Here is a 26,561-nt window from a genome sequence, read left to right as displayed (position 1 = left end):
CTAGATAATATATATTGATACCTGGAAGATGGCATGCAAATCTGAAACTGTATTTTCTGTAATTATTATTGAATTTCATTTCCAAGAATATAGTAGTCACATTTGACCTAAGATTTGGGTTTTTGAGTGGGTGTAGAAATCAGAAAAGATGTAAGAACATTTCTCATGAGTATTTTGGTTAGTAGATAATTAAAACCTGTGATAAACTAACAGTAGATTGACTTGTAATGAATTTGAAATACTCAATGTATTCAATTGGAATGTATTCATTATAGTTGGCTACCAAGATTTTATACCTGTCAGATAATCTTAAAGAGACCTTTGAAATTAAATAATGATAATGGCAACTATTCATTTCATATACTGTGTCAGGGTGTCTTTAAGTATAGTATTTTTAATCCTCACCCTAATCCTGCCTTATTTCTCCTGTTTATTTTTTTTTAAAATAATTTTAAAAAACGTTTATTTTTGAGAGAGAGAGAGAGCGAGCACATGTGAGCAGGGGAGGGGCAGAGAGAGGGGGACAGAGAATCTGAAGCAGGCTTGTGCTGACAGTAGGGAGCCCCACATGGGGCTCGAACTCAGGAACTGTGAGATCATGACCTGAGGTGAAGTCAGACGCTCAATGGGCTGAGCCACCCAGGTACCCCTCTCCTGTTTTTTTTTCAGTGGAAGAAACCAGGACTCAGCAAACTGAGTACATGAACTCTGTCTCAGGAGCACCTCTGCATGGTTTGCCAACTAGTTGCATCAATTAGTTTTCCAAAAGATGGGGAGACTGAGCCTAGTGAGGCTGGAGGGCTTGTTCATCATCACATAGCTACTTAGCAGCAGAATGAGGACTTGGATCCCTGGCCTCCTGACTCACATTCCGGTGCACTTTTCACTACATCAGGACACGTTGGCTCCTGAGCCCCAAGTGACAGCCCCAGACAGCTGTGTTTATCTGTCTTGCATGTCCCAGCTTGTTTTGCTAGCCGAGCAAAAACTACTTAAAAGGATCCTCAATCTTCACCTTCCCATTCCCCTCCACTTACACTCTTATACTCCCACTTGCCCCATGAATAACTTCACAGAAAGAATTGTGCAATGTCACTAAGCCTTCCTCTGGTGTCAGAGTTACTCCCTGAGAGAACATTCACTTCCTCATGACTCCAGTTTACTGTCAGATTGGCTTTCCCTCTTTTCTCTTTGATCGGAATCTTAGTTGTTTAGGCAGGAATTTGAGGAGCAGATGTTATACCCCTTGAAGAAGCCCTTTAATTCTCCTTAGTACTGTGTCTAATGACTCTTAATCCTGTCCTTTTAACTCTGTGGCTGGCAGAATTAAGAGCGAAGTGGGACAGGAATGGTGAGCTTGATGCTTAACTCTTCATTTTAATGTTGACAAAGAGAGCACATGGAACAGTGACACAGAGGGAAAATATTAAGTTTGCCTCTACAGCTAAAATGAGGTGAATGTTAGTGTGGGATCGTTGAGATTGTCTATTTCCCTCCAAATATAAATAGAGCAATTTCATAGAGCACATAGCCAGAGAAATAGAGCCACTATTTTTACTACCTTATCGTCTCCAATTTTGCTCTGGTTTTTAGATTGTTACTTGTAAAGAGAAATAAAAATGATTCACCAGAGAAAACAAAGTGATCTCACGTAGTACTCGATCTTTCATGGTTAGTGGAGAAAATCAACTTCTCCAAAGTGAGAGTACTGTTAACAAGGATATACCCTATGAACTACTTTGTTTTAGCAGTCTGAACTATCTAATTATGAAAAGTCTGATCTGTTTGTTTATACACATATGTGTGTAAATATATATGTGTATAAATACATATATATTATATATATTACACACATATATAATTGTATACATTGACTGTTTAGCTCAGTTTGTTTATATATGCATTTGTATACATACAAATTTATATACAAATACAAATGTATATATGAACAAACTGGACTAAACAGCCAGTAATTTTTCTCAGTTTCTAACCAATCACTTGAAATTTAGTATATCAATTAGCATCTGATTAGTAGAGAGAAATCACACAGCAATTTGAAAAGGGAAAGCTTATTATAAAGATTACTAACTGTAACAGAGGATTGGAGAAATGAGGGATTGGCTAGAAGTAAAGAGTACTCTAGAGAAGAATAGCAAATAAAAAGAGCATCTATTACCCCTAGGGTAGAGATAGAGCATTCAAAGTTGATGCCTCCAGGACTGAGATCCAGACATTTGAGAGGATAAGGCTTTGGTTCATTGAATGATAAAGAAGTTCCTGGAGCGCCTGGGTGGCTCAGTTCGGTTAGGTGACTGACTTCACTCAGGTCATGATCTCCCAGTTCATGAGTTTGAGACCCGCGTCGGGCTCTGTGCCGACAGCTCAGAGCTTGGAGCCTGCTTTGGATTCTGTGTCTCCCTCTCTCTCTGCCCCTCCCCTGCTCATGTTCTGTCTCTCAAATAAATAAACATTAAAAAAAAAAAAAGAAAACTTCCTTTAAAAAAAAAAAGAAAAAGAAGTTGTGACAGAAGAACTTTTCAAAACCTAACTGGACTCACTGCTATAGCTGGGGTTGGGGGGGGGGGTGCAAGAGGGAAGGGGCTGGGTGTTGCTGACCACCAGGTACTTCAGCAGCCTGGTGGAGACCAGCTGCACAAGCTGCGGGAGCCAGATGCTAGGGAAGCCACCTGAGGTGCTGGAGCCCACCAGGAGCAGCACACTAGACCCAGCAAGGAAAGCCTCTTCCACCTGGGACGTCTCTGTAGTACCCTCTACGTCAAAACCTCAAGCCGATGGGCAAAGGAAAAATAGAGGGCCCACATTTATTTTTGCAGAGCAGGCACTGAAGGATGAATTTGGAGCTAAGAGGCAATAAATGGACAACTGGCACATCTGGTGATGAAATACATAGTTTGATATCGTATTATTATTGGTGCCTCCTTCTGGAGTAAACATTTAAATTTGGGACCCTGCTCAGAATTTTCCTAAGGATTTCATTCCTTCCCAGCATTTTCAGAAGCATGTGATAGGCCAGAGAGGCTTTTCTTTTTAGGAAGGAAGTACTTGGGCAATAGCACCATATTTGCTTTTTTTTTTTTTTTTTTTTTTTTTTTTTTAGTTTTTTTTTTTTAACGTTTATTTATTTTTGAGACAGAGAGAGACAGAGCATGAACGGGTGAGGGTCAGAGAGAGAGGGAGACACAGAATCTGAAACAGGCTCCAGGCTCTGAGCGGTCAGCACAGAGCCCGACGTGGGGCTTGAACTCACGGACCACAGACACAGAATCTGAAACAGGCTCCAGGCTCTGAGCGGTCAGCACAGAGCCCGACGCGGGGCTCGAACTCACGGACCACGAGATCATGACCTGAGCTGAAGTCGGACGCTTAACCGACTGAGCCACCCAGGCGCCCCCATATTTGCTTTTCTAAGTTTCTTTCTCATGAGCATCTGGTGTGGGAGCTTCAGTTTCTCCTCTACCTTAATTCACACTGTGAAATTTCTCACACTGTCACACAGTCTAACCTCAGAGCACACTGGACCTTTGTTTGAATTATCTTTGCATTGGAATTAACTTTGAATCAGTGTATTAAGAGTGGCTCTTTTAAGAATAAATATTTAACAAGCTATCAGCTAGGATTTCAGCATTTTAGGAGAAATGGTCAGTATAATTTTTGAGCACCAGTTGCTAGTTAGTGGTAGCTGTACAAAAGAGCAGTTTCATTGGTAAATATCTGATTTGGATTTAGTAACTAGCCAGGAAGAATAATTCCTTTTTTTTTTTTTTAAGATTTATTTAAGTCACCTCTATACCCAATGTGGGGCTCGAACTCATTACCCTGAGATCGAGTTGCATGCTTTTCTGACTGAGCCAGCCAGGCACCCCAGGAAGAATAATTCTTTTGAAGACTAGCCAGACACATTTAAATTTTGATTTTTTTGTGTCTATATTCTGTTTCTAAAAGACAAAATTATCATAAGTTAATAGTTTTTTTTCCTGAAATATCCATTTATTTCTCAGTCTTGAAATTACAGACTTAAAAGTAAATCTAAATAAGACTAAATTGCCAAAATTTTTGTTAAAATTGTCTTATTGTTGAGATTTATTTTATTTTGAGATTGGCCTGTTAGAATAAATCAAAGAATTTGACTTTTTTTTTTTTTTTTGCCAAGAGAGTTATATTCATAAAAGAAGTTATGAGGACAGCTTAAAAAAAACCATGTTCAATTTTATTTTTGATAGAGAAATTTTATATTTGGGACTTTACTAAGTTGGTTCTCCAGCAGAATTCTTTGTGGGTTTGTGTATTAATATCTATTTAAAGTGTTTAATTATTTGTTGGCCATTCATATTTATTTGGTGATTTCTTTGAGAGAATGATAACCTGTGATAGCATTCCTTTAAGATTGCTCTGATGTGATCCATCTCTGAAGAATGTTGTAGATGGTTTTTTAGCATGGGGAATAAGAAATTTTTACCTGACGAATTTACTTATTAGTCATTTCTAAATTTGTAACTGGAAATCAGTTACACTGACTTTTTTAGTACCCGTACTATTATCATCCAAATAGACTTTAATAGATTTCGCTAGGGTTTGTGTGTGTGCGTGTGCGTGTGTGTGTGTTTATTTATTTTGAGAGGGAGAGAGAGAGATAGAGCACAAGCAGGGGAGGGAGAGAGAAAGAGGGAGACAGAGAATCCCAAGCATGCTCTGCATCACCAGTGCAGGGCCTGACATGAGACTTGAACCCATGAACTGAGACCATGACCTGAGCTGAAATCAAGAGTTGGATGCCAACTGACTGAACTACCAAGCACCCCAGATTTTCTTTCTTTCTTTCTTTAAAATTTTTACTTATTTTTGAGAGAGAAAGAGTGTGAGTAGGGGAGGTATAGAGAGAGAGGAAGACAGAATCTGAAGCAGGCCCCAGGCTCTGAGCTGTCAGCACAGAGCAGGATGTAGAGCTCAAACCCACGAACTGCAAGATCATGACCTGAGCCGAAGTTGGATGCTTAACCAACTGGGCCCCACAGGTCCCCCCCAGGTTTCCTTTTTTTTTCAAAGGCCATTTTACTTTGTATTTCATTTTTCATCTGTTTTATGAGCCAATAAGAATCTTCTGTTTTTCTTAAGTTCAGACTGTTTTATATTTATTTCATATTTTAACAGCTGCACTGTTCATATGTAGCTATTTAAATTTAAATTAAATAAAATTAAAAATTAAGTTCCTTAGTTGCACTAGCCATATTTCTAGTGCTTGATAGAAACATGTGGCTAGTGGTTATGACAATGGACAACACAGATGTAGAGCATTTCTACCATTGCAGGAAGTTCTGTTGGGAAGTGTTGGTCTTATGCAGAATGGTGACAGTCTCATACATTGCAGTTGTTGATGTGACATCTTCCTTTGTCTCTGAAGGTAGATTTTTTTCATTTCACAGTCCCAATGATACACTTGGTATTGTTAGCCTTTTAAATTTTAGTCATTTGGTGCGTATATAGTGGTATCTGTGGTTTTACTTTGAGTTTCCTGATGAAAACATGTTTGGAAAAAAAAGTGTTTTTAAGGTTTTACTTTTGTCTTTGACGTTCAACACTTTTGCTGTGGTGTGCCTGGGTGTGGTTTTTTTGCTACCCTATTGGGGTTTATAGTACTTACTGAATCTCTGGGTTAGTGTCTTATTTTTCCAAAATTTCGACGGTCACCTCTTCACATGTTGCTTCTCTCTCTTTCCATTCTACAAGTCTAATGTGAGGCTTTTCCACCATATCTCATGTTTCTCTTATGTTTTCTCTTGCATTTTCCATTTTTTCTCACCATGCTTCAGTCTAAAAATAATCGTTTAGCCAATAATTCTCACCTGTTAAATCCACCCATTAGTTCTAAATTTCGGTTATTGTAGTTTTCATTCTAAAATGTCTACGTATTTCTTTTTTTGTGATTTTCAAATCTGTGTATATATTATCTATCTTGTCATTTAATTTCTTAATTATAGTTGTTTTAAATTCCGTGACTCATAAGTTCAATATCTGGTATTCCCAATTTCTGTGAACTTGGGTAAAAAATTGTTTCTTTTCATTAACCACTAACTGATTTTTATCATTTCCTTTAATTATGAAAGTAGGCAACAAAGCCACAAGTGTACCTACAAATTTCAGTGCTTTCTTACTATATCATCATTACTACAGGTACATTGAAATATGTATTATTTATGCTCATCATTACTTTGAAATTACAGTAGATCTGCCTCTAGGCATAGTGTCTTGATACGTAAGTATGGAGACTCACATATTATGTCACAAATTAAAAAAATATTTTAATATTTATTCCTTTATAGCTGGTTTCCACTATATGCCTAATGTAGTTTTTTAAATTTTTTTTTTTTAACGTTTATTTATTTTTGAGACAGAGAGAGACAGAGCATGAACGGGGGAGGGGCAGAGAGAGAGGGAGACACAGAATCGGAAGCAGGCTCCAGGCTCTGAGCCATCAGCCCAGAACCCGATGCGGGGCTCGAACTCACGGACCATGAGATCGTGACCTGAGCTGAAGTCGGACGCTTAACCGACTGAGCCACCCAGGCGCCCCCTTAATGTAGTTTTTTAAAGATGTTTAAAAAACATAGGAAGAAGGAGCCCACAGACCTCAGAGTGCAAAATGGTCCAGGCACAAAAAAATGGTTCTGTATAGTGTAGGTCAGATTGTGTCCTTGCTCCACTCAAAGCACTCTGGTGGGTTTCTTCTGATTTCTCTCAGAGAGAACAAAAGCCAAGGCCCTTTCAGGGACTTATGTGGCCCTGTGTGATCTGCACATCCCCACCTGCTGCATTCTGACCTCTCCAACTCCTGTTTGTTTTGCTCAGTCTGCTCCAGGTTACGTTGGGCAAATGCCAGGACACTCTTGCTGCAGGTCATTTCTGATAGAAGTTGCTTCTTCTTAGAACGCTCTTCCTCAAAATATTGTCACAGCCTACTCCCTCACTTCGTAGCCCACTCGGTCACTTACTTCCTGACCACTCTACTTAAAATATTTATTCCCGTCCCCTTGGTACACATTTTCAGTCCTCCCCACTCTGATTTTTCCCATATACTTATTACACAGTTTTTCATATTCCATACTTTCCGTTAGCTTAGTACTGATTTTGGGAGTGGGGCTCATCATAGACTTCAGTTACTGAGAGGTTGGACCTTTGGCAATAATAGGTCTGTTTTGGAGAGTTACCCTTGGTCCCATGCCTAACTTCTATCCCTTCTTCCACTGCCTATTGCATTAACAGTGGCGTGGATGATGACAAAAGCTACCTAATGTCAACTGAACTGGCCAACTCATTTTGCATTGTTTATTGCCTCTTTCGAAGTTGATGTCCTTTGGGATTAACATGTGATACAAAGAGCTTCGTATTTGGTGTCCACTTTTGTGGGCGTGTCTACATGCATCTTCCCCACGTCTCCTTATCTCCATCTCTTGATCTTTCCTAGGGTTTGTCATCTTCTGGAGACAAACCCTACTTCTGGTTTCTCACCAATGTATTTGATTTTTTGCTCACCGGATTCAGTTAGCATGATGTCATCTAGATCATGGACCAACATGAATTTCTTCACGTTGTCCAGATGGTACAGGTCCCTTCTGAGTATGTTAAGACAAAGGGCCAGAAAAGTAATGTAGCCCTGGCTCGAGCACGCACACGTGTGCTCTTGTTGGTCACCTGTGAACGTCAACTGCTTTGGATCCCTCTTCCTAATAGTGGTAGAAAAAGACGCTTTACCAAATCGTTCACTTACCTGACAGGGACAATAACCCTGTCTTTATAGGCTGCCAGAGAGGCCCTTTGGCTTTCACACTATAGTTTTTAATTGGTGATTTAGTCAGCCTCAGCCTTTCATTGTCTTTGTTCATTGTACTGACTACCCAGGTAATAGGAATCCAGTTTTTTTTTTTTTAATTTTTTTTTTAATGTTTATTTATTTTTGAGACAGAGAGAGACAGAGCATGAACAGGGGAGGGGCAGAGAGAGAGGGAGACACAGAATCTGAAACAGGCTCCAGGCTCTGAGCTGTCAGCACAGAGCCCAACGCAGGGCTCGAACTCACGGACTGTGAGATCATGACCTGAGCCGAAGTCGGACGCTTAACCTACCAAGCCACCCAGGCGCCCCAATAGGGATCCAGTTCTGCAGTTGTTTCAGTTATTCCTTTTCCCGTACCTCTCAGATGCCTGAAGTAGCCCACCAGCCAGTGTCTCTCCCTTCACTGTGAATTTGTGGCAGTTGCAGTTACACTGTTGCAGCACGGCGGGGACTCTGTGCCACCTGCGACAGGGTCCTCACTGCTAGCCAGTCAGTGACGAATACCTCTCCAGGATCTCATTTTGGAATTGACTTCATAGGGCCATTTCTGGTGGCAACTTTCTCAGGTCAGGTTCCCCAGAAACATACCTTGAAACTTCGGGATTTGCATGCAGAAGGTTGGTTGAGGAGTGCTCGTGGTGGGATCAGCCCCTGTGAGAGAAGGTGCAAGGGAAGCACGCTTAGGAAGGTGCAGGAATTGTGGCGTCATGGAGTGGCAGAAGCAGCCACAGCTGATCCCACAGGGAAACTGAAGCTGGTATAATTCTTCCGACATATCCCAGACTGAAGCAGAGAGCTGGGCCATTTTACTGCACATTGGCATTGAACGTGGGCTACTTTGGAATGGTAACATAGTCTGAAGCTAGAGGAATGAGTAGAGCGGTGAGAATGGAAGGGATGCCATAGTACCAGAGGAATAAAGGAGATGGAACCTTGTTCTAACGCCTTAGCTGTGAAGGGGAAAGAGGGGCGACAATCAGTAGCTGTTCCTGAGGACACTGGAAGGGATGGGATGCAGAATACAGGTATTAGATTTTTGCCTTGGGCAGGAAGAGGTTTACATCCACCATTGTAATCAAAGAGGCGGAGGAAGAGAGGTGTTCAGATGCAGATAAGTAAGTTTATAACACTAGTGGGAGGAAGTTGAGGCAGTTGTTTGTTTCTTTTGGCAAAGAGCCAGACAAATCAACAGCTGAAAGAGGGGAGAGTTGGTTGGTGAGTAGAGATTTTAACAGATTGCTGTGGTGAGTGGGAGGAGAGCGCTAACAGGATAGCCACTGGTGTTGAGGACCCATTCGAAGTTGATGATCTTGCTTTTGAAGAATTATCAATTTGTGCAGTTGTGCAACTTTCTTCTGGCAGTGCCTAATGTAGTGGAAGTATAAATATTATGCCCAGTGTCTTACATACCTGTTTTCTTTTTTCTTTTACAAAGCCATCAGATCAAGTCATTGCAGTATAGTAACACGGGAGACATGATTCTTGTTGTATCTGGAAGCTCTCAGGCTAAAGTGATTGACAGAGATGGTTTTGAAGTAATGGAATGTATAAAGGGAGACCAGTATATTGTGGACATGGCGAACACCAAGGTAAGCATTTAACAATATTTTAGTGAATTTAATTAATTTGGCACACATTTGTTAACAACTTGTTTGAGTTGCTATAATTCATCCTAAAAATTAGTGTCTTGTTTTAAACACTGTATTGTTTCTCACAATTCTGTGGATTGATCAGGAAGTTCTTATGCTTCATATAGTGTCAGCTGGGGCACTAGGATGGTTTTAAGGTTCAAAATGCATCATTCACATGGTTTATGGTTGGTGCTCTACCCCATGGTATCTATCCTGCTCCCAGCACTCCCCACTTCCCGACTATGTGCATGTGCATGCGTGCGTGCCCCCTCTCTCTCTCTGTCTCTCCCACTTTCTCTTTCCACATGTCTAGTTTGGGCTTTTTTCACAGTGTGGTGGACTTAGTGGGGTTTGACTTCTTGCTTGATGACTGGGTTCCATGAAGGATGGATATGGAAACTTTGGATTTTATAAGGTCTGGCTTCAAATCTTATGTAGCATCATAGTGCCAGTGCAAATTTGAGGAGAGGGGAGATAGATTCTACCATTTGGTGGTTGAATGACAAGATCACATAAAAGATCATGTGGGCGGGGAGATATGGATGTAGCCATCTTTATAAACAACATAGCACAAACTTACTATGTACTAGGGCTTAGGACAAGAATGAAAGAGTCTCATCAACCTTTTAAATAAAGATTTTTAGTGAGATAATATCTTAAAATTATAGTAAATACCAATTAACTATAGCAGCATAAGTCCTATCAAACTTAATGGCTTATTTATAATTGCTGACATATCTTTGGGATGGCTGGGCTTGGCTCCAAGCTCCAGTTAGTGCTAGGTCTGTTCCATGTGTTTCTGTTCCCGCTTGTACTCGCAAACTTCCTGAGGGCATGTTTTTCTCATGGTGATGGCAGAAACACAAGAGGGAAACCCCAAATCTGGAAGCACATTTGAAGTCTTTGCTCATATGTCCACAGGCGTTCCATTGGCCAGAGCAAATCACATGACTGTGGGTAACATCGGTACAGTGGAGAAATATGCTCAGGTCTTTAGTGAGAGGAGCTGCAGTATCACATGCCAAAGCTGGAGGATGCAGGGGGGGTGATGGATTGGGAACAATAATGCAAGTTATCACAGATACATTACAGTGTCAGTGGATATAATTGATGCAGAAGTTTGAGCCTCAATTTTAATTTTGATTTTTACTCTCTCTTTCCCTATCTGTCTTAGTACCTTCTTCTAAAACACTAATCATGGTTTGTAACTAAATCAAAATCTTATATGAGATTTGATTGTCTTAAGAAAATACAGTGGGTCCTGATTGTTTGTTGTTCCTGTATTTGCAAGCTCACCTATTTGCTAAAAATTTTTTGTAACCCCGAAATCAGTACACAGTGCTTTTATGGTCATTTGCAGACGTGCATATGTACAGAGTGGCAAAAAAGAATTTGAAAAAGCTGATGCTCTTTTTTCTTGTTTCAGCTCACGTTGTAATCAAGTATCCTTTCTGTGATCTATGTAGTGTTGCGTTTTTCTTATTTGGGCAATTTTTGTTGGTGATTTTGCTGTTTACAATGGCCCCCAAGTGTAGTGCTGAAGTGCTGTAGCATTGTCTGGTGTTCCTAAGTGTAAGAAGTCCATGATGTGCCCTAGAGAGAATACATATGTTAGATAAGCTTCATTCAGGCACGACTTACAGTGCTGTTGGCTATGAGTTCAATGTTTATGAATCAGAAATATATATTATTATATGGTTGTCCTTAAACAAAAACATAAACAAAGCTATGTATTGATTGCTTGATGAAAATGTGACCAGAGGCTTACAGGAACCCAACCCTGTATTTGATAATTCAGTGTTTACAGAACTTTATAGACCGTAACTACTACAAATAAGGAGATTTGACTGTAATCTACTTTACATGCCCTGGTTGACCTATTGGAATAAATAAATATACTGTGTTTCAAATTGCCTTCTATTGAACCCCAGTGAAGTGCCTCTCAACCCTAATGAGGATCCCAGCCTCATGCATAGTTTTAGTTAGTTTTTTTTTTTTAAGTTTATTTTAATTTTGAAAGAGAGAGACAGTACAAGTAGGGGAGGGGCAGAGAGAGAGGGAGACAGAGAATCCCAAGCAGACTTCGAGCTGCCAGCCCAGAGCCTGACATGGGGCTCGAACACACGAGATCGAGAGATTAGGACTTGAGCTGAAGCCAAGAGTCGGTTTCAGCTTAACGGACTGACCCACCCAGATGCCCCTTGACTAATTGTATTAAGTACCCAGTATATGTTAGATGATTCAAACAATTCAAATATAATTTAAGCATACAATTATATTGCAATGGTGGCTTCAGTAGTTTCTTTTTTTTCATGTATTCCACTAGAATTTCTCATTTGTCTCTCCTTAAAGTCAGTGTCCCTAGGATTCCACCAAAGATGATGTTGTGAGAGTGAGGGTGGTAAGGAAAGAAAGCAGATAGGGATATAGGTCCCTGTCCATATCTTAAACTCAGTTAGTTCTGCTTTTATCTGCTTTATTTGAAACTTTTGGGAATCCAGAACTTTAAAAAACTGGTTTGTGGAAATGAAACCTTAAAAAACTCCTATTTATTCTCTTTTTAGCTTGTATTTACCATAGACAATAGTTCTTAAAGAGTATGAGGAAGAAAAGTTTTTGCCAGTCTCTAAGCTCTTCTTAATTGTTTCAGCCATTCAGGGATTTCTTACATTATAAAAAGACTAAGACTTTGTGGATTTAAGTTTTAGCTGACAAAATTTCAAGAAGAAAGGAATCTGTTTAGTTCTCTTGCTGGCTGTTTCTGCAGTCTCAGACTTATAGTGCATATAATAAGATGATTAAGAAAGTAGGACAAGGATGGATAACAAATCTATGTAGAAACACAAAAAAATTAAAATTAAAATATTAAGTTATCAGAGTTACCTTTTACCTCCTTGGTTAAGTTTATTCGTAAGTGTTTAATTGTTTTTAGTGCTATTGTAAATGGGATTGATTTCTTTATTTCTTTTTCAGGAAGTTCTTTGTTAGTGTATGGAAGCACTGTTGTTTTTTTTCTAATGTTTTATTTATTTTTGAGGGAGAGAGAGACAGAGTATGAGTGGGGGAAGAGCAGAGAGAGAGGGAGACACAGAATCCAAAGCAGGTTCCAGGCTCTGAGCTGTCAGCACAGAGCCTGATGCGGGGCTGGAACTCACAAACTGTGAGATTATGACCTGAGCCGAAGTCAGACGCTTAACTGACTGAGCCACCTCGGCGCCCCGCACTGTTGATTTTTTAAATGTTAATTGTGTGTCCTGCAACTTTACTGAATTCATTGATTAGATCTAAGAATTTTTTTTGTTGAGTCTTTAAGATTTTCTGTATTTAGCAATAGAAATAGAGACCATTTTACCTCTTACTTTCCAATTTTGATATATTTTCTTTTCTTACCTGATTTCTCTAGTTATGACTTCCAATACTGTCTTAAATAAGAGTGATGAGAGTGGACACCCTTGTCTCTTGTTCCTGATCTTAGATGAAGAGCTTTTAATCTTTCACCATTGAGTATGGTGTTAGCTGTCAGCTCGTCATGTATGGCCTTTATTATGTTGCGATTGGTTCCTTCTATGTCTAATTGCAAACTATATATCTGATAAGGGTTAATGTCCAAAATATGTGAAGAGTCATACAGCTCAACAGCAAAAGCAAAAGAAAATGAACCCAATTAAAAAATGAGCAAAGGACCTGGATAGACATTTTCTGAGGAAGATGTACTAAAGACCAACAAGTACACGAAAAGATGCTCAACATGACTTGTCATTAGGGAAATGCAAATTAAAACCACAGTGAAATATCACCTCGTGCCTGTTAGAATGGCCATTATCAAAAAGACAGGAGATAACAAATGCTGGTATGGATGTAGAGAGAAGAGAACCCTTGTGCAGTATTGGTGAGATTGTAAATTGGAGTAGCCACTGTGGAAAACAGTATGGAAGATCCTCAAAAAAAGTTAAAAATAGAACTACCATATGATCCAGCAATTCCTCTTCTGGGAATATATCCAAAGGAAATGAAAAGATGAATTTTAAAAGATATCTGCACCTCCATGATTAGCAGCATCGTTTGCAGCAACCAATACATGGAAACAACCTAAGTGTCCATGGATGGATAAACGGATAAAGAAGTTGTGGTAACACACACACACACACACACACACACACACACACACACATATATGGGGTAGAATATTATTCAGCCATAAAAGATGAGGAAATGCTACCATTTGCAACAACATGGATGGAACTTCAAGGCATTATGCTAAATGAAATAAGCCAGGCAGAGAAAGACAAATACTATATGATCTCACTTATATGTGGAACCTAACAAACAAACAATTCCCTGCCCGACCAAAAACCGCAGACTCACAGAAAAGGACATCAGACATGTGGTTACCAGAGGCTGAAGGTGGGGGATGAGGGAATTGGAGGAGGGTAGTCAAAAGGTACAAATTCCTAGTTATAAGGTACATAAATACTAGGGGTATAATAATGTACAACGTTATGACTATAATACTGTATGATATACAGGAAAGTTGTTATGGAAGTAAATCCTAAGAGTTCTCGTCACAAGAGTTTTTTTTTTTTTTTTTACTTTTTTCTTTTTTATATTGTATCTATATGAGATGAGGGATGTTAGCTGAATCTATTGTGATAATCATTTCATAATACATGTAAATCATATTATCATGCTATATGCCTTAAACTTATACAGTGATGTATATCAATTATTTCTCAATAAAACTGGGAAAAAATTTTAGTTACCAATGTGCAAAAATCTCTATATATTGTAACCATGTACTATAACTTCTCCCACTTTGCTGAATATCTCCGTTTTGATTTCAAAATCATGGTTAATATTTACTCTTTCCATTTCCTAGAAGCAGATGTAATTAATTGACTATTTACTTGTCTAGGAAATGTTACTGGTATCTTAATTGCAGTCTTTGGCTTGAGTAATGGGTTTTGGAAATGCAAGAATTATTGTTTGAAAGTAGTAGATTTCATAGGACACTTTTTTTCCTTAACTTTTTAACCTCTTTTCTGATTCCAAGAGTAATTAGTAACTTGTGGCTTTACTGGAAATTGCAGTGAATAGGACATTAAAGGAAACAATTAAATATATCTGATCTGTTGTGATTAAAATATTATGTACTTTAAATATAAACAGGCCTTTCTAATTATATTGTTAAATTTGTATCTCTAATCTTTACATCACTGTGTGTATATGTGTGTGTATTTTTAAGTATAGTCACAGTGGTAAAGAAATGCTTTTTTCTGTTGTATACTACAACACCGTGCATTACAGGAAGAATAGTTACATTTACATCTTGGAAAAATAAAGTTTATTGGGTTTCTAACAGTAATTCCTGTCAATAATAGAAAATTTGGAAAAGAAAAAATTACTCATAATTCTACTATCCAAATATAATCACTGAGAACATTTTGGTTTCTGTATTCTGTATTTTCCTTATGCATCTGAAAAACATTTTTTCTGATGATAGCAGAACCTTTACATCAGTTATTGCTTGGAGTCACGTTTTGCATGTTCTGCCGTCTTGGACTTATGTTGTGAGTGCCGCAGGGGCTGCAGTAAGGTGCAAGGAGAGGCCTGGGGATGGGGGTGAGGGGCAGGGGGGTTCTCACTTCAGCCAGAGGAGTTCCAGTTTTGTCTGTTTTATGTGTTCAAGTTTTTCATAAGATATACTTTGTAAATCGGGTCCTGCTGTGTGTGTGTGTGTGTGTGTGTGTGTGTGTGTGTGTGTGTGTGTGTTTTAAACATGAAGAACGTTGGTCTGGAGTTCATGGGATTATTGATTATTGTACGTGGGGAAAATGGGATCTTACTTCTTTTAGGTTCAGGCGAGTAGTGTTAAATCCAAAAGAAATCCAGCTGAGTAAATTTGTCGCTCTCATTGTTTTTCTTCAATGATTTGTGAATTGGGCAGCATCTCTTCTAGCAAGTAGTCTAAAGAAGTTATGAGATGTACAAAATGGAATGTTTTCAAAGGCAGAGGGTAGGACAAGAAACTTATAAATAGGAAAAAAAGGATTATTTCCAGCAAGGTTATACCTTCCTTTTGGGGGAACAAACGGGTCTATTAGTTGGATAACCTCACTGGTGTTGATCAGGAAATTCCAGACTTTCTGGTTAAGATTACATTCCTGGGAGAGTTTGAAACAGTACTTAGGTTAGGTATTAAGTTTCTTTTTGGTGCTATTGGTTTAACATAAGTGATTCCATTTTGCGCCTGTTGTCTCTCTCTTTTTAAAAAAAAATTTTTTTAATGTTTATTCATTTTTTGAGAGACAGAGACAGAACGTGAATGGGGTAGGGGCAGAGAGAGAGAGAGAGGGAGACACAGAATCCCAGGCAAGCTCCAGGCTCTGAACTCAGCAGCACAGAGCCCGAGGTGAGGCTCGAACTCACCGACTGTGAGATCATGACCTGAGCCAAAATCGGACACTTAACCAACTGAGCCACCCAGGCGCCCCTGTTGTCTCTTTTTTAACATTAAGAAAGTAGGACAAGGATAAGGAGGAATCAACCTTTAAACTATTCAAAAGCATACTTTAAAATCTTAATTATATTGTCATCTAAAACTCATTTATTCTAAACCAGAATTTTGGTACGTTACTTCCAATCAGAAAGTGTTTTCCTCTCTTACTTTGAAGTCTCACACACACACTTTGCCTGAGACTCAAATGGGGCTGTTTGGCCTAGATCCCACAAATGTGTGACTATTAAATTTCTAGCCCTCACTGAGAAGTATTCCTGTACATCAAAACTCTATAACAAATCAGTATTAAGTTAAATTAAAAGGTGTTTTCATAGATGATAATAAATGAATGCCTGTGATTATCTTAGAGTTTCACTTATTAAACTTCCTTTTGTCAGTTCATCTAGAGTTGATATTGTTAAGTGCATTTCCCTTGGATTGTCTTCAACCCTTTTCTCTTCAACATCAAAACAATTCTGTTACATTTCTTTCTTAATTACATGACTAACGTGGTAGAGGATAGGTTCAGGGACCCTAGAATGCTTGGATCTTTAATTGGGCAATTTCTCCTTGAATATCCTTTAATTATGGAAATTAGAAGCTTTATAAATAATTACAGGAAAAACATGTTTTTAAATATTTATTTATATTTGAATAGTACATGTAGTTATTCTGATCTCCAGCCACTCCAAAAATTTGCTGCTATTATTTGGAGATGAAACATTTTAGTCATATCCTTTTAATGGGAAATACTGTTTCCTAAGAAGTAAAACATTTTAAACTGTGAATTCTAGGTATATTTTTGTTTCTGTAAGCAGTTTTAACTGATGGTTTTAACCACAAATATAAACTCCCCCAAAGTGCAGTGATTTGAAGCACATTGTGTTTCTTTCCAATTTCTGAATATTTCCAGACCTTTTTATCTAATAGAAACTCCCTAACACTGGTTTCTGTCCTTTTGACATATCCCCATCACTTTTGGGGTACTTTGTTACATTCTGGCACAACAAAATGTTCCTGGCTCGTCTTGTACTTTTCCTGCTCTAATGTTACCCATTTCTCTATTGATCCATGGCTCCTTTTAATAGGGAATTGTGTTTACAAATCTAGATCCTGGCACTGCATATGTTCACTGATGCTGGGGCACCATTGCTTCTAGACTATTTCAGGAGAGAGAGCTGGGATGGGAGATAAACCAAATAACCAAAAAAACCCACCCCTATATATATAATATAAATATATATATATATATATAATATAAAATATAAAATATATAATAAAATATAAAAAATATATAAATATATAAAATATATATTATATACATATAAATATATAATCATGAATTCACACTGATCTATGAAGTAATTCTAATCTAACTTCGCAGCCTTTCCCCATTCTATATTTGTATTTCACTTCTTCAACAGTGAGAAGTTTGGCTTCTAATATCATCACTATAGTAATTCATTTGTTCATTGCTACCACACATAGAAAGTAGTTTCAGAATTGCTACACTCATAGTCATGGTTGTAGACAGAATTCTAAGATGGCCCCCAAGATTCCTGCTCCTCCTCTCGAGTATGGTTGTGAACTATGAGCAGGACCCGACATTCCTATGGTTAGATTATATTGAATGGCATAGCTGAGAAAGGAGGATTATCTTCAGTGGATCCTGTCTAATCCGGTGGGCCCTTAAAGGGATTGGGCTATTCCTGACAAAAGAAATTTGAGGTGTGGGAGGGATTTGACCTGAGGGAGAGTCTCTGTTGCTGGCTTTGAAGATGTAAGCAGACCTACATGAGTAAGTTGGAGATATAGCTAAGGTGATTTCTGAGCAAAGTGTTGAAGGTACTGCCTGCTTTCTTCTTGCTGCTTATAGTAATATATGAGAGAATAAAGTTAAATGGAAAGAAGTTTTATTAGAGAGGTACCAGGACTAGATGATTTAGTTTGTTTTGAGCCTATCCAGATGGTAAATAATGTTAAAATGAAGAAATTGCTTCTGAAAGTTTGGTACAGAGAAGGAACCAAGGGTGTATATATAACCTTTTGCTCAAACCTCAGAAAGATCATAGGGTCAGATTACTTAGTTATACTAAAGGCTTTTTCAAGAAATTAATGTGGGCCTCACAGATTTTCTTAACCAAACCAGGCGACCCCTAGGAAGCTTAGGGATATTACTCCTTAGCCATTTCAAAGGAGTTATAGATAAAGAGGGGATTATTTTGCAAACATTTGCAGGCATGACTTTTGTCTAATTTAGATTCAACATGAGAAGGATTCTCATTTGCTGGCTTTGAAGGTGGAGTAATTCATGTGGCAAGGAAGGCACACAGCTTCTAGATACTGAGAGCAGCCCCCAGCTGACAGCAAGGAAATGGGCATCTCAGTCCTGCAATTACAAGGAACTTGGATTTTGCCAGCAACCTAATGAGCTTGGAAGCAGATTCTTGCCCAGAGCTTCCAGAGAGGAATGCAGCCCTATCACCATCCTGATTTCAGTCTGTGAGACCCTAAGCAAAGAATTCAGCTACGTTGCGATGGACTTCTGACCTCCAAAACTGTTAGGGGCTTAAACCACCTCCAATTTATTAGTTTAGTTTGGTGATTTCTTACACAGCATACATAACTAATACAGTCCTGCAAAAACCAAACATCCCAGGTAATAATGCAAGTACATGAGAAGGTGGTAGTGGTTGTGATCATGCATAAGAGCAGGCAGGAGTTGGCTTTCAGTGAGAGGAGGGAATATATTTACACTGGGAATGGAGGGGTTGTGGAGGGCTCATACCCACAGTTGTTTGTAGGCTGTGGGTCTTAGGTAGGAAACTACTGGCAGGGTCATTAATTTTGTGTTGGGAGTTGTTGTGATGAAGCCTTCAGTACAATAGTAAAGACTTCGAATAGCTATTGAGGGTTGTGAGAAAAAAATGCCTAGAAGAAATGTGGGACATTAAGGGCTATAGAATGTAGATTTGCAGAGACAGTCATTCTGTGTATTTGTATGATACTCCTGAATCTTATTTGGGAGGCTGGATGTTTGAATGGAATACAATGATGGGGGAGGAGGGAGTTATTCCAGAATAAAGATTGTTCATTGTAGGTAAAGCAAGAGGACTCTCAGGTGTATGCCTAAGGAGTGGTTGATATTGAAAAAAAAAAAAAAAAAAAAAGTTGAACCGGAAGATAGAAAGTTATGTGACCAGTAAATGGAATATCTAGAGCCTAGCACATATCAGCTGAAAAACATTTGTTAAAACAATAAATATTGGAAACTCATGGTTTCAGAAAAGGAACTATCTGTGGTAGTGGCAGAGTTAGCCATAGTTGGGGCTGTTGAAAAGTGTTAGAAGAGGTCATTGGAGTTAAGTAGATCAAAGAAGACTGAAGTTATGTCTTGAATACGTTCAAATGGATTTTAAAATTGCTCAGGAACTAGAAAGACTGAACTTGAGTCTTTGATTAAAGAAGAAAATGACTAAGAGTATGGATGGAATATAACTGGGGTCAGCAAACTACAGCCATGGGCCAAATCCAGCCTGCACCCTGTTTTTGTAAATAAAAGTTTTATTGGAAACAGCTATGCCTGTTCATTTACTATTTACTATTGTCTGTGCCTGCTTTTGTGCTACAGTGGTAGAGTTAAATAGTTGCAGCACAGACCATGTGGCCCACAAAACTTAAAATACTCATTATCTGGCCCTTTACAGAAAAAGTCTGCCAACTCCTGCACTAAAGCTGTAAATGTTTTCTGCAGCAAAATATATGCACACAGATTTTTGCTGACAATTTTAGGAACTTTGGTGATTCCTAAAACAGCCTATGAATGGACTCTGGTGAAGAACTTTTGGATCGAAGTTCACACTGTATTCTCAGCTGCATTTCTTTTCATCATGTGAGTTGCCTGTTAGCTCACCATGAGAAAGAGATGGGTACTTTCATTTTGGTGGGTCACAGACACAGAGCCTCACCTCATTCAGTGACTACAGATGGCAGTGCATCAGGGCAACTGTTTTACAGCTTTTCTTATGTGGTAGCCATAAGAGTATGTGCAGAATAGTATAAATCAGCACCCCGCCCCCATCCCCACCCCCGCTGATTGTCCCCCATCTGCGTGTGTGTGTGTTTAGAGGAAACCAATATTGATCATGGTTCAGTAATGTCCTCTTTTCAGGGAAAGCATAACGTATTTATGAGAAAAAATGGATGGTTAATTCTTCTAGGCTGTTTCCAGTTAAGTCTGTTAAATGAAGGGATTTTTTTCAGGAGTGTCTATGTTTAGATACAGGAAAAAAGAAAAACTAGTTTATTTGATGAAAAACTGTTTTTGTCACTGGCTGTTCTTTAATAGGTGTCACTTTAAAATTTTTTCCGCTAATGTTAGCCATAGTACTGAATCTGTTTAGATCCATTTAAGAATCCTTAGTTGAACTTGATTTTTGTTATGACTAATTTTGGTCACTGTTTTAACACAAGGGTACTTAACATTCCCATTGCCTTTGTCATGCTCCTATCTTTACAAACAAGAAACAACATTCATAGTCTTTTAGATGTTTTACAGTTTAACCTATTATTTGTGTTTGTATTCTGGATACTCAACAGCTAAGGTGACCTCATGTCCTTTTACCTTAATATCTTCTGTAATAGAGATCATTTTTTTTTTTGGTCCTCTTAAAAAATATCCTTTATATTACAAGATGCTATTTTAACTTTAATCAACAAATGTCAGTAAAAGACCTGTTTTCTGGGGCCTGCCATTAAGACCTTCATGGTGTTGGTGAGTTGTTGGGTTGCTGTTCAAAGTATAGGAAGTGATGTTCTAAGCACTGGACCGAGCAGCATCTCTCTGTAGAATCCCTGAGTCTGGGTGTGGGAGAGGAAAATGGTAAAGTAGGAACTGGCTGGGAGGTAAGCATACCAACCATTAGATTGCAGGGCCAGGCAGAGACGTCAGGGGAGATGGACTCAGTTAAGCAGAGGAGGATGCACGTATGGAGTAGTCTGCAAGAGTGAGGAAGCCAAGGCAGTTAGATTCTAAGTCCTCAGAGCCAGGCATGTATGTCTTGGTTTATTGGGGTGTTCCTTTAATTGCAAATCATGAGCTGTTTTCCTGCTATAGAGGCACGTATTTAATGGGGTGAAACTAGACTAGATAGCTGTTTACTGCTAGGCATTAGAAATTATTTTTTTTTCTTAAATAAGCATAGTCTGACAAATTTCTGTTTTGGAAAGAGATTACTGGGGCCCCTGATAATCCTATGTATTTTAATCTATCAGCCAATCAACTAATTATTAGCTTTCAATATCTTAGGTACACAGAATTGAAGGGAACCTAACTCACTTCTCTGTTCATGGTGGCTTGCCATCATGCCATATCTCGTGGGCAGTTCTCAGTTCTCATGATGCCATCCATAACTCTCAGCAGCTTTTGACACAGTTGATCACTACACTTCTTGAAACACCTTCGTACCTGACTTCTGATTTGCTGTGCTCTCCCAGTTTTCTTCTTACCTCATTTCGTGTTCCTTTTCACTCTGGTTTTGTTGCTCCTCCTCTGTCCTCCAGCATCCGAATGTTGGGGTGTCCAGCTCATACTGAACCCTCTCTAGTATTTACATCTGCTTCCTGATTCATCTCATCTGGTCACACGGTTTTGATGTGGAAACGCCGGGGTTCGGAGCAAACAGTCAAGAAAGAATTCTTGGGATGTCTTTGGAGCAAAAAAGTGAGGAGGGCACCTGTTGGGATGAGCACTGGGTGTTGTATGGAAACCAATTTGACAATAAATTTCATATTAAAAAAAATAAAAATAAATAAAAAATTTAAAAATTAAAAAAAAATTTTTAAAGCTCCCCCCCATAAAATAAAATAAAGCACGGGGACAGGACCTGTGGGTAGAAAGAGCTGCACTGGGGTTGTGTTGGGTGACTGATTATATACCGTCAGGTTGAGGGGGTTAGGGACAGTACAAGCCTCTAAGCAATTTTGAAGACAAGGTTTCCATGGCCCTGAGGGGGCTAGCTGTTGTTAGGAAAAGGTCATTTATTACTGTCTAGCAAACCCTCAGTCATGAGACCTTCAGATGTGTATCAGTGGGTCATGTGTGTGGAGGATGATTACTAACGTATATCTTGCGGGGTAAAGATGGAAGAAGTTTCCAAAGGAATTCCTTTATGTTTAAAGTAGACTCACAGGATCCTAGGAGGTTAGGATAATGTTAAGCTAAGATTGCCTTTTGCCCTTAGCAAAGTGTCAACATTTAGGCAGCTGAGCCCCCAGGGGAAGGTCACTCTGCCTATTTCAAGGGCTTGTGAATGGACTGTTAAGTTACAAGGAAATTTAAGTTTTTCTTTTGCCTTTGTTTCCCATATCAGCTTTAAATGTCATGTATAGACACTGATGACTTATGAATTTATGTTTCTTGGCCTGTTTTTTCACCTGCCCAGTATGACCAACTACTTACTTCACAGTCTCACCTGGATGTATAATAGGCATCTTAACACAAAATACGCAAAAAGGAAATTGTGACTTTTCTTTCTACACATCCTCCTACTGCAGTCATCTTTATCTCAGTAAATGACATCATCACTCACTAGCTGATCAGCTGAAACACCTTTGAGTTCTACTTGACTCCTCTCTTCCCTGACATCTCACATCTGCCCCATTGTCCAATGTGTTTTGCCAACAGAGTTGTATGAATAAAGTTGCCATTAACATTTGCATGTAGGTTTTGCGTATAAAATTTTAAATCAGTGGAGTTAATACCTAGGAGTGTGGTTGCTATCTCATATGGTCAGATCAGCCAATATCTTTCAAAATGGTTTGTGCTGTTTTGTATTCCCACCAGCAGTGAATGAGAGGTCCTGGTGCTCTGCCTCCTTGCCAGCAGCTGGGAGGTTGGAAGTGTCAGGTGGTTGGAATTTAGCATTCTTACAGGTCTTTAATGGCAGTTAGTTGTTTTAATTTGCCTTTCCTTAAAGACTGATGATGTTGGGGCGCCTGGGTGGCTCAGTCGGTTAAGCGGCCGACTTCGGCTCAGGTCATGATCTCGCGGTCTGTGAGTTCGAGCCCCGTGTCGGGCTCTGTGCTGACAGCTCAGAGCCTGGAGCCTGTTTCAGAGTCTGTGTCTCCCTCTCTCTGACCCTCCCCCGTTCATGCTCTGTCTCTCTCTGTCTCAAAAATAAATAAACATTAAAAAAAAAGACTGATGATGTTGAACATCTTTTCATGTTTGCTGTCTTTATTTTATATCTTCTTTGGTGCAGCGTACATTTAATTAAAAAAATTTTTTTTCCTATTTTGGGGGAGTAGGGAATCTTTTCTTATTGTTCTTGAGAGTTCACAAAATATTCTGGGTGTATATCCTTTTTCAAATATGTGACTTGTAAATATTTTCTCCCATTGTGTGCCTGGTCTATTCATTCTCTTTGTAAAATTTTTAAAATTTTGATGAAGTTCAGTTTATCAGTTCTTTTATGGATCATGTTTTGGGTTTGGTCAAAGAACTTTGCCGAACTTAGTGTCACAAAGATTTTCATCCATTTTTCTTATAGGAGTCTTACTCTTTAATGTTCTACACTCATTCTATGATCCATTTTGAGCTGATTTTTGTATAACGAGTGAGAAATATGTCAAGGTTTTTTTTTTTTTTTTTTCTGGGCATATAAATGACCAGTTATTTCAGTATCATCAGTTGAAAAGACTGACCCCTCTTTACTGAATTGCCTTTGCATATTTGTTCAAATATAAATTGATGACATTTGATAAAGTTTATTTTGAGACTCTCTATTCTGTTCCATTGCTATGTGTATACCCTTTCACTAATACCACGCTGCCTTGATTATTGCACCTTTGTAGGATATCTTAAAATTTGGTGGTGTGAGTGCTCTAACTTTGTTCTTTGTTTTAGTTGTTTGGGCTATTTTAGTTTCTTTTTTTTTTCCTTTTTTTTTTAGAGTTTATTTATTTATTGAGAGAGAGAGAGAAAGAGAGAGAGACAGAACAAGCAGGGGAGGGGCAGAGAGAAGGAGAAACAGAATCCCAAGCAGGCTCTGCACCGTCAGTGTGCAACTCCATGTGGGGCTCGAACTCATGAACCGTGAGATCATGACCTGAGATCAAGAGTCGTATGCTTAACTGACTGTGCCACCCAGGCGCTCCAGTTTCTTTCTTATTTTTTTTAAGTTTTTACTTCAATTCTAGTTTGTTAACATACAGTGTTATATTAATTTCAGGTGTACAATATAGTGATTTAACACTTCTATACAACACACACATCATAACAAGTGCACTTCTTAATGCTTATCACCTAATTCACCCATTCCCCCATCCGCCTGGTAACCATCAGTTCACTATAATTAAGAGTCTGTTTCTTGGTTTCTGTCTCTTTTTTTCCCTTTGTTCATTTGTTTTGTTTCTTAATCCCACATATGAGTGAAATCATATGGTATTTGTCTTTCTCTGACTTACTTTGCTTACCATTATACTCTTTAGCTCCATCCATATTGCTGCAAATGGCAAGATTTCATTCATTTTTATGGCTTAGTAATATTCCATTGTGTGTGTGTATATACCACATCTTCTTTATCCATTCAGTCACTGGACACTTTGGTTGCTTCCATAATTTGGCTATTGTTGATAATGCTGCTATAAACATTGGGGTGCATGTATACCTTTGAATTAATGTTTTTGTATTCTTTGGGTAACTAGTGCAGTTGCTGGATCATAGGGTAGTTCTGCTTTTAACTTTCTGAGGAAACTCCTTACTGTTTTCCATAGTGGCTGCACCAGTTTGTATTCCCACCAACAGTGCATGAGGATTCATTTTTCTCTTCATCTTTGTTAACACCTGTTGTCTCTTGTGTTGTTGATTTTAGCCATTCTGACAGGTGTGAGGTGATATATCTCATTGTAGTTTTGATTTTGGGCTATTTTAGTTTCTTTTTCACATACATTTTAGAGTCAGTCATCTTGTTTATATACACAAAGAACCCTGCTGTGATTTTGTTTGAAATTATTTTGAATCTAAAGATCATTTGGAGAGAATTGACATCTTAACTGTTTGGAGTCTTTCAGTCCATCAACAACAGTATATCTCTTATTTATTTAGGTCTTTTTTTTTTCTTTTTCCAGGTTTTATAGTTTTTAGCATAGAGCACCTGAACAGATTTTATTAAATTCATACTTAATTTACACTTAAAATTTACTTTTTTTTTTTTTTAGCCATTATAAATGGCATCACTTAAAAACGTCTAGTAGAATTTGCCAGTGTAGCTTGGAGTTTTCTTTTTCCTGTTTTCAAAAAATTTAAACTATGAATTCAATTTATTTGATAAGTACAGGACTATTCATGTTATTTCTTTGTTCTTGTGTTGAGATAGGATAGGTGATGACTTTCATGGACTTGGTCTATTTCCTCTAAGTTGCAAATTTATGTACATAGAATTATTAGTAATATTTCTTTAAGGTCATTGCTCATATTTTTTCTCTTTTTCCTGATATTGGCAATTTGTGTCTTCTCTTTTTTCTTGGTCTAGCAAGAAGTTTTCCCATTTTATTGATTTTTTTTTCAAAGAGCAATTTTTTTAAGTCTCATTCATTTGTATTTCTTTGTTGTAGTTCTGTCTTCAACATTGATTTCTGTTCTTATGCTTTCTTTCCTTTTGCTTGCCTCTCCTATTTCTTTTTAGAATTCCTAGTATTTTAAGGTGGATGCTTTAATTAGAGACTTGTTTTATCTTTTCTTTTTTTTAATTCTTGTTTTAATGTTTATTTAGTTTTGAGAGAGAAAGACAGACAGAGTGTGAGTGGGGAGGGGCAGAGAGAGAGGGAGACACAGAACCTGAAGCAGGCTCCAGGCTGTGAGCTGCCAGCACAGAGCTTGATGTGGGGCTCGAACTTGTGAATGGCGATGTCATGACCTGAGCTGAAGTTGGACCCTCAACCGATTGAGTCACCCAGGCGCCCCTTGTTTTAAATAGAATCATGTAGTGCTATAATATTCCTTATAAGCATTGCTTTAGCTGTGTACCACAAATTTTGAGATATATTTTCATTTTCATTCAGTTGCCTTGGAACTACCTCTTTTACTGATGGATTATTTAGCAGCATAATATCTAATTTCCAAATATTTGGGGATTTTTATGTCATCTTTCTGTTACAAATTTCTAGTTTAATTCCTTTATGGGAATGTTTAGCTCATTTAAGTTTAATGTAATTATTGGTATGGTTGGATTTAAATTTGGTGAGGTTTGTTTTGTGACCTAGAATATGATCTATCTTAGTTTCTGTTTTGTGTGCACTTGTGAAGAATATGTATTCTGCTGTTGCCAGGTAGAATAGTCTGTTTATATAAAGTTAAGTCAGTTCATGGAGTTCTGTATACTTGCTGATTTTCTTTGTGCTTATTTTTTCCGTGGTCTTTTCAGTTCTTTCAGTTTTAGCTTCATGTCTTGAAACTGTTGTATTGGGTGCATGTATACTTACAATTGCTCTGTCTTTTTGGTAAATTGATCCTTTTATCATTATATAATGTCCCTCCTTATCTCTGGCGATTTTTCTTGTTCTGATGTCTACCTTGTGTGATGCTA

The 26,561-nt window shown here is 38.3% G+C and overlaps 1 protein-coding gene across 1 annotated transcript in view; it reads left to right on the top strand.

The window, feature by feature from the left end:
• Positions 1–26,561, top strand: part of WDR70 (WD repeat domain 70) — a 299,594-nt gene that overhangs the window by 73,416 nt on the left and 199,617 nt on the right. Inside the window, exon 8 of the mRNA XM_042951763.1 lies at positions 9,284–9,437. Within this exon, the coding sequence (XP_042807697.1) occupies positions 9,284–9,437 (154 nt within the window). The remainder of the gene's footprint in view (positions 1–9,283; positions 9,438–26,561) is intronic.

This window comes from Panthera leo, chromosome A1 (assembly GCF_018350215.1).
Source record: "Panthera leo isolate Ple1 chromosome A1, P.leo_Ple1_pat1.1, whole genome shotgun sequence".
Taxonomy (NCBI): Eukaryota; Metazoa; Chordata; class Mammalia; order Carnivora; family Felidae; genus Panthera; species Panthera leo.
This window is presented reverse-complemented; position numbering and strand designations above follow the sequence as displayed.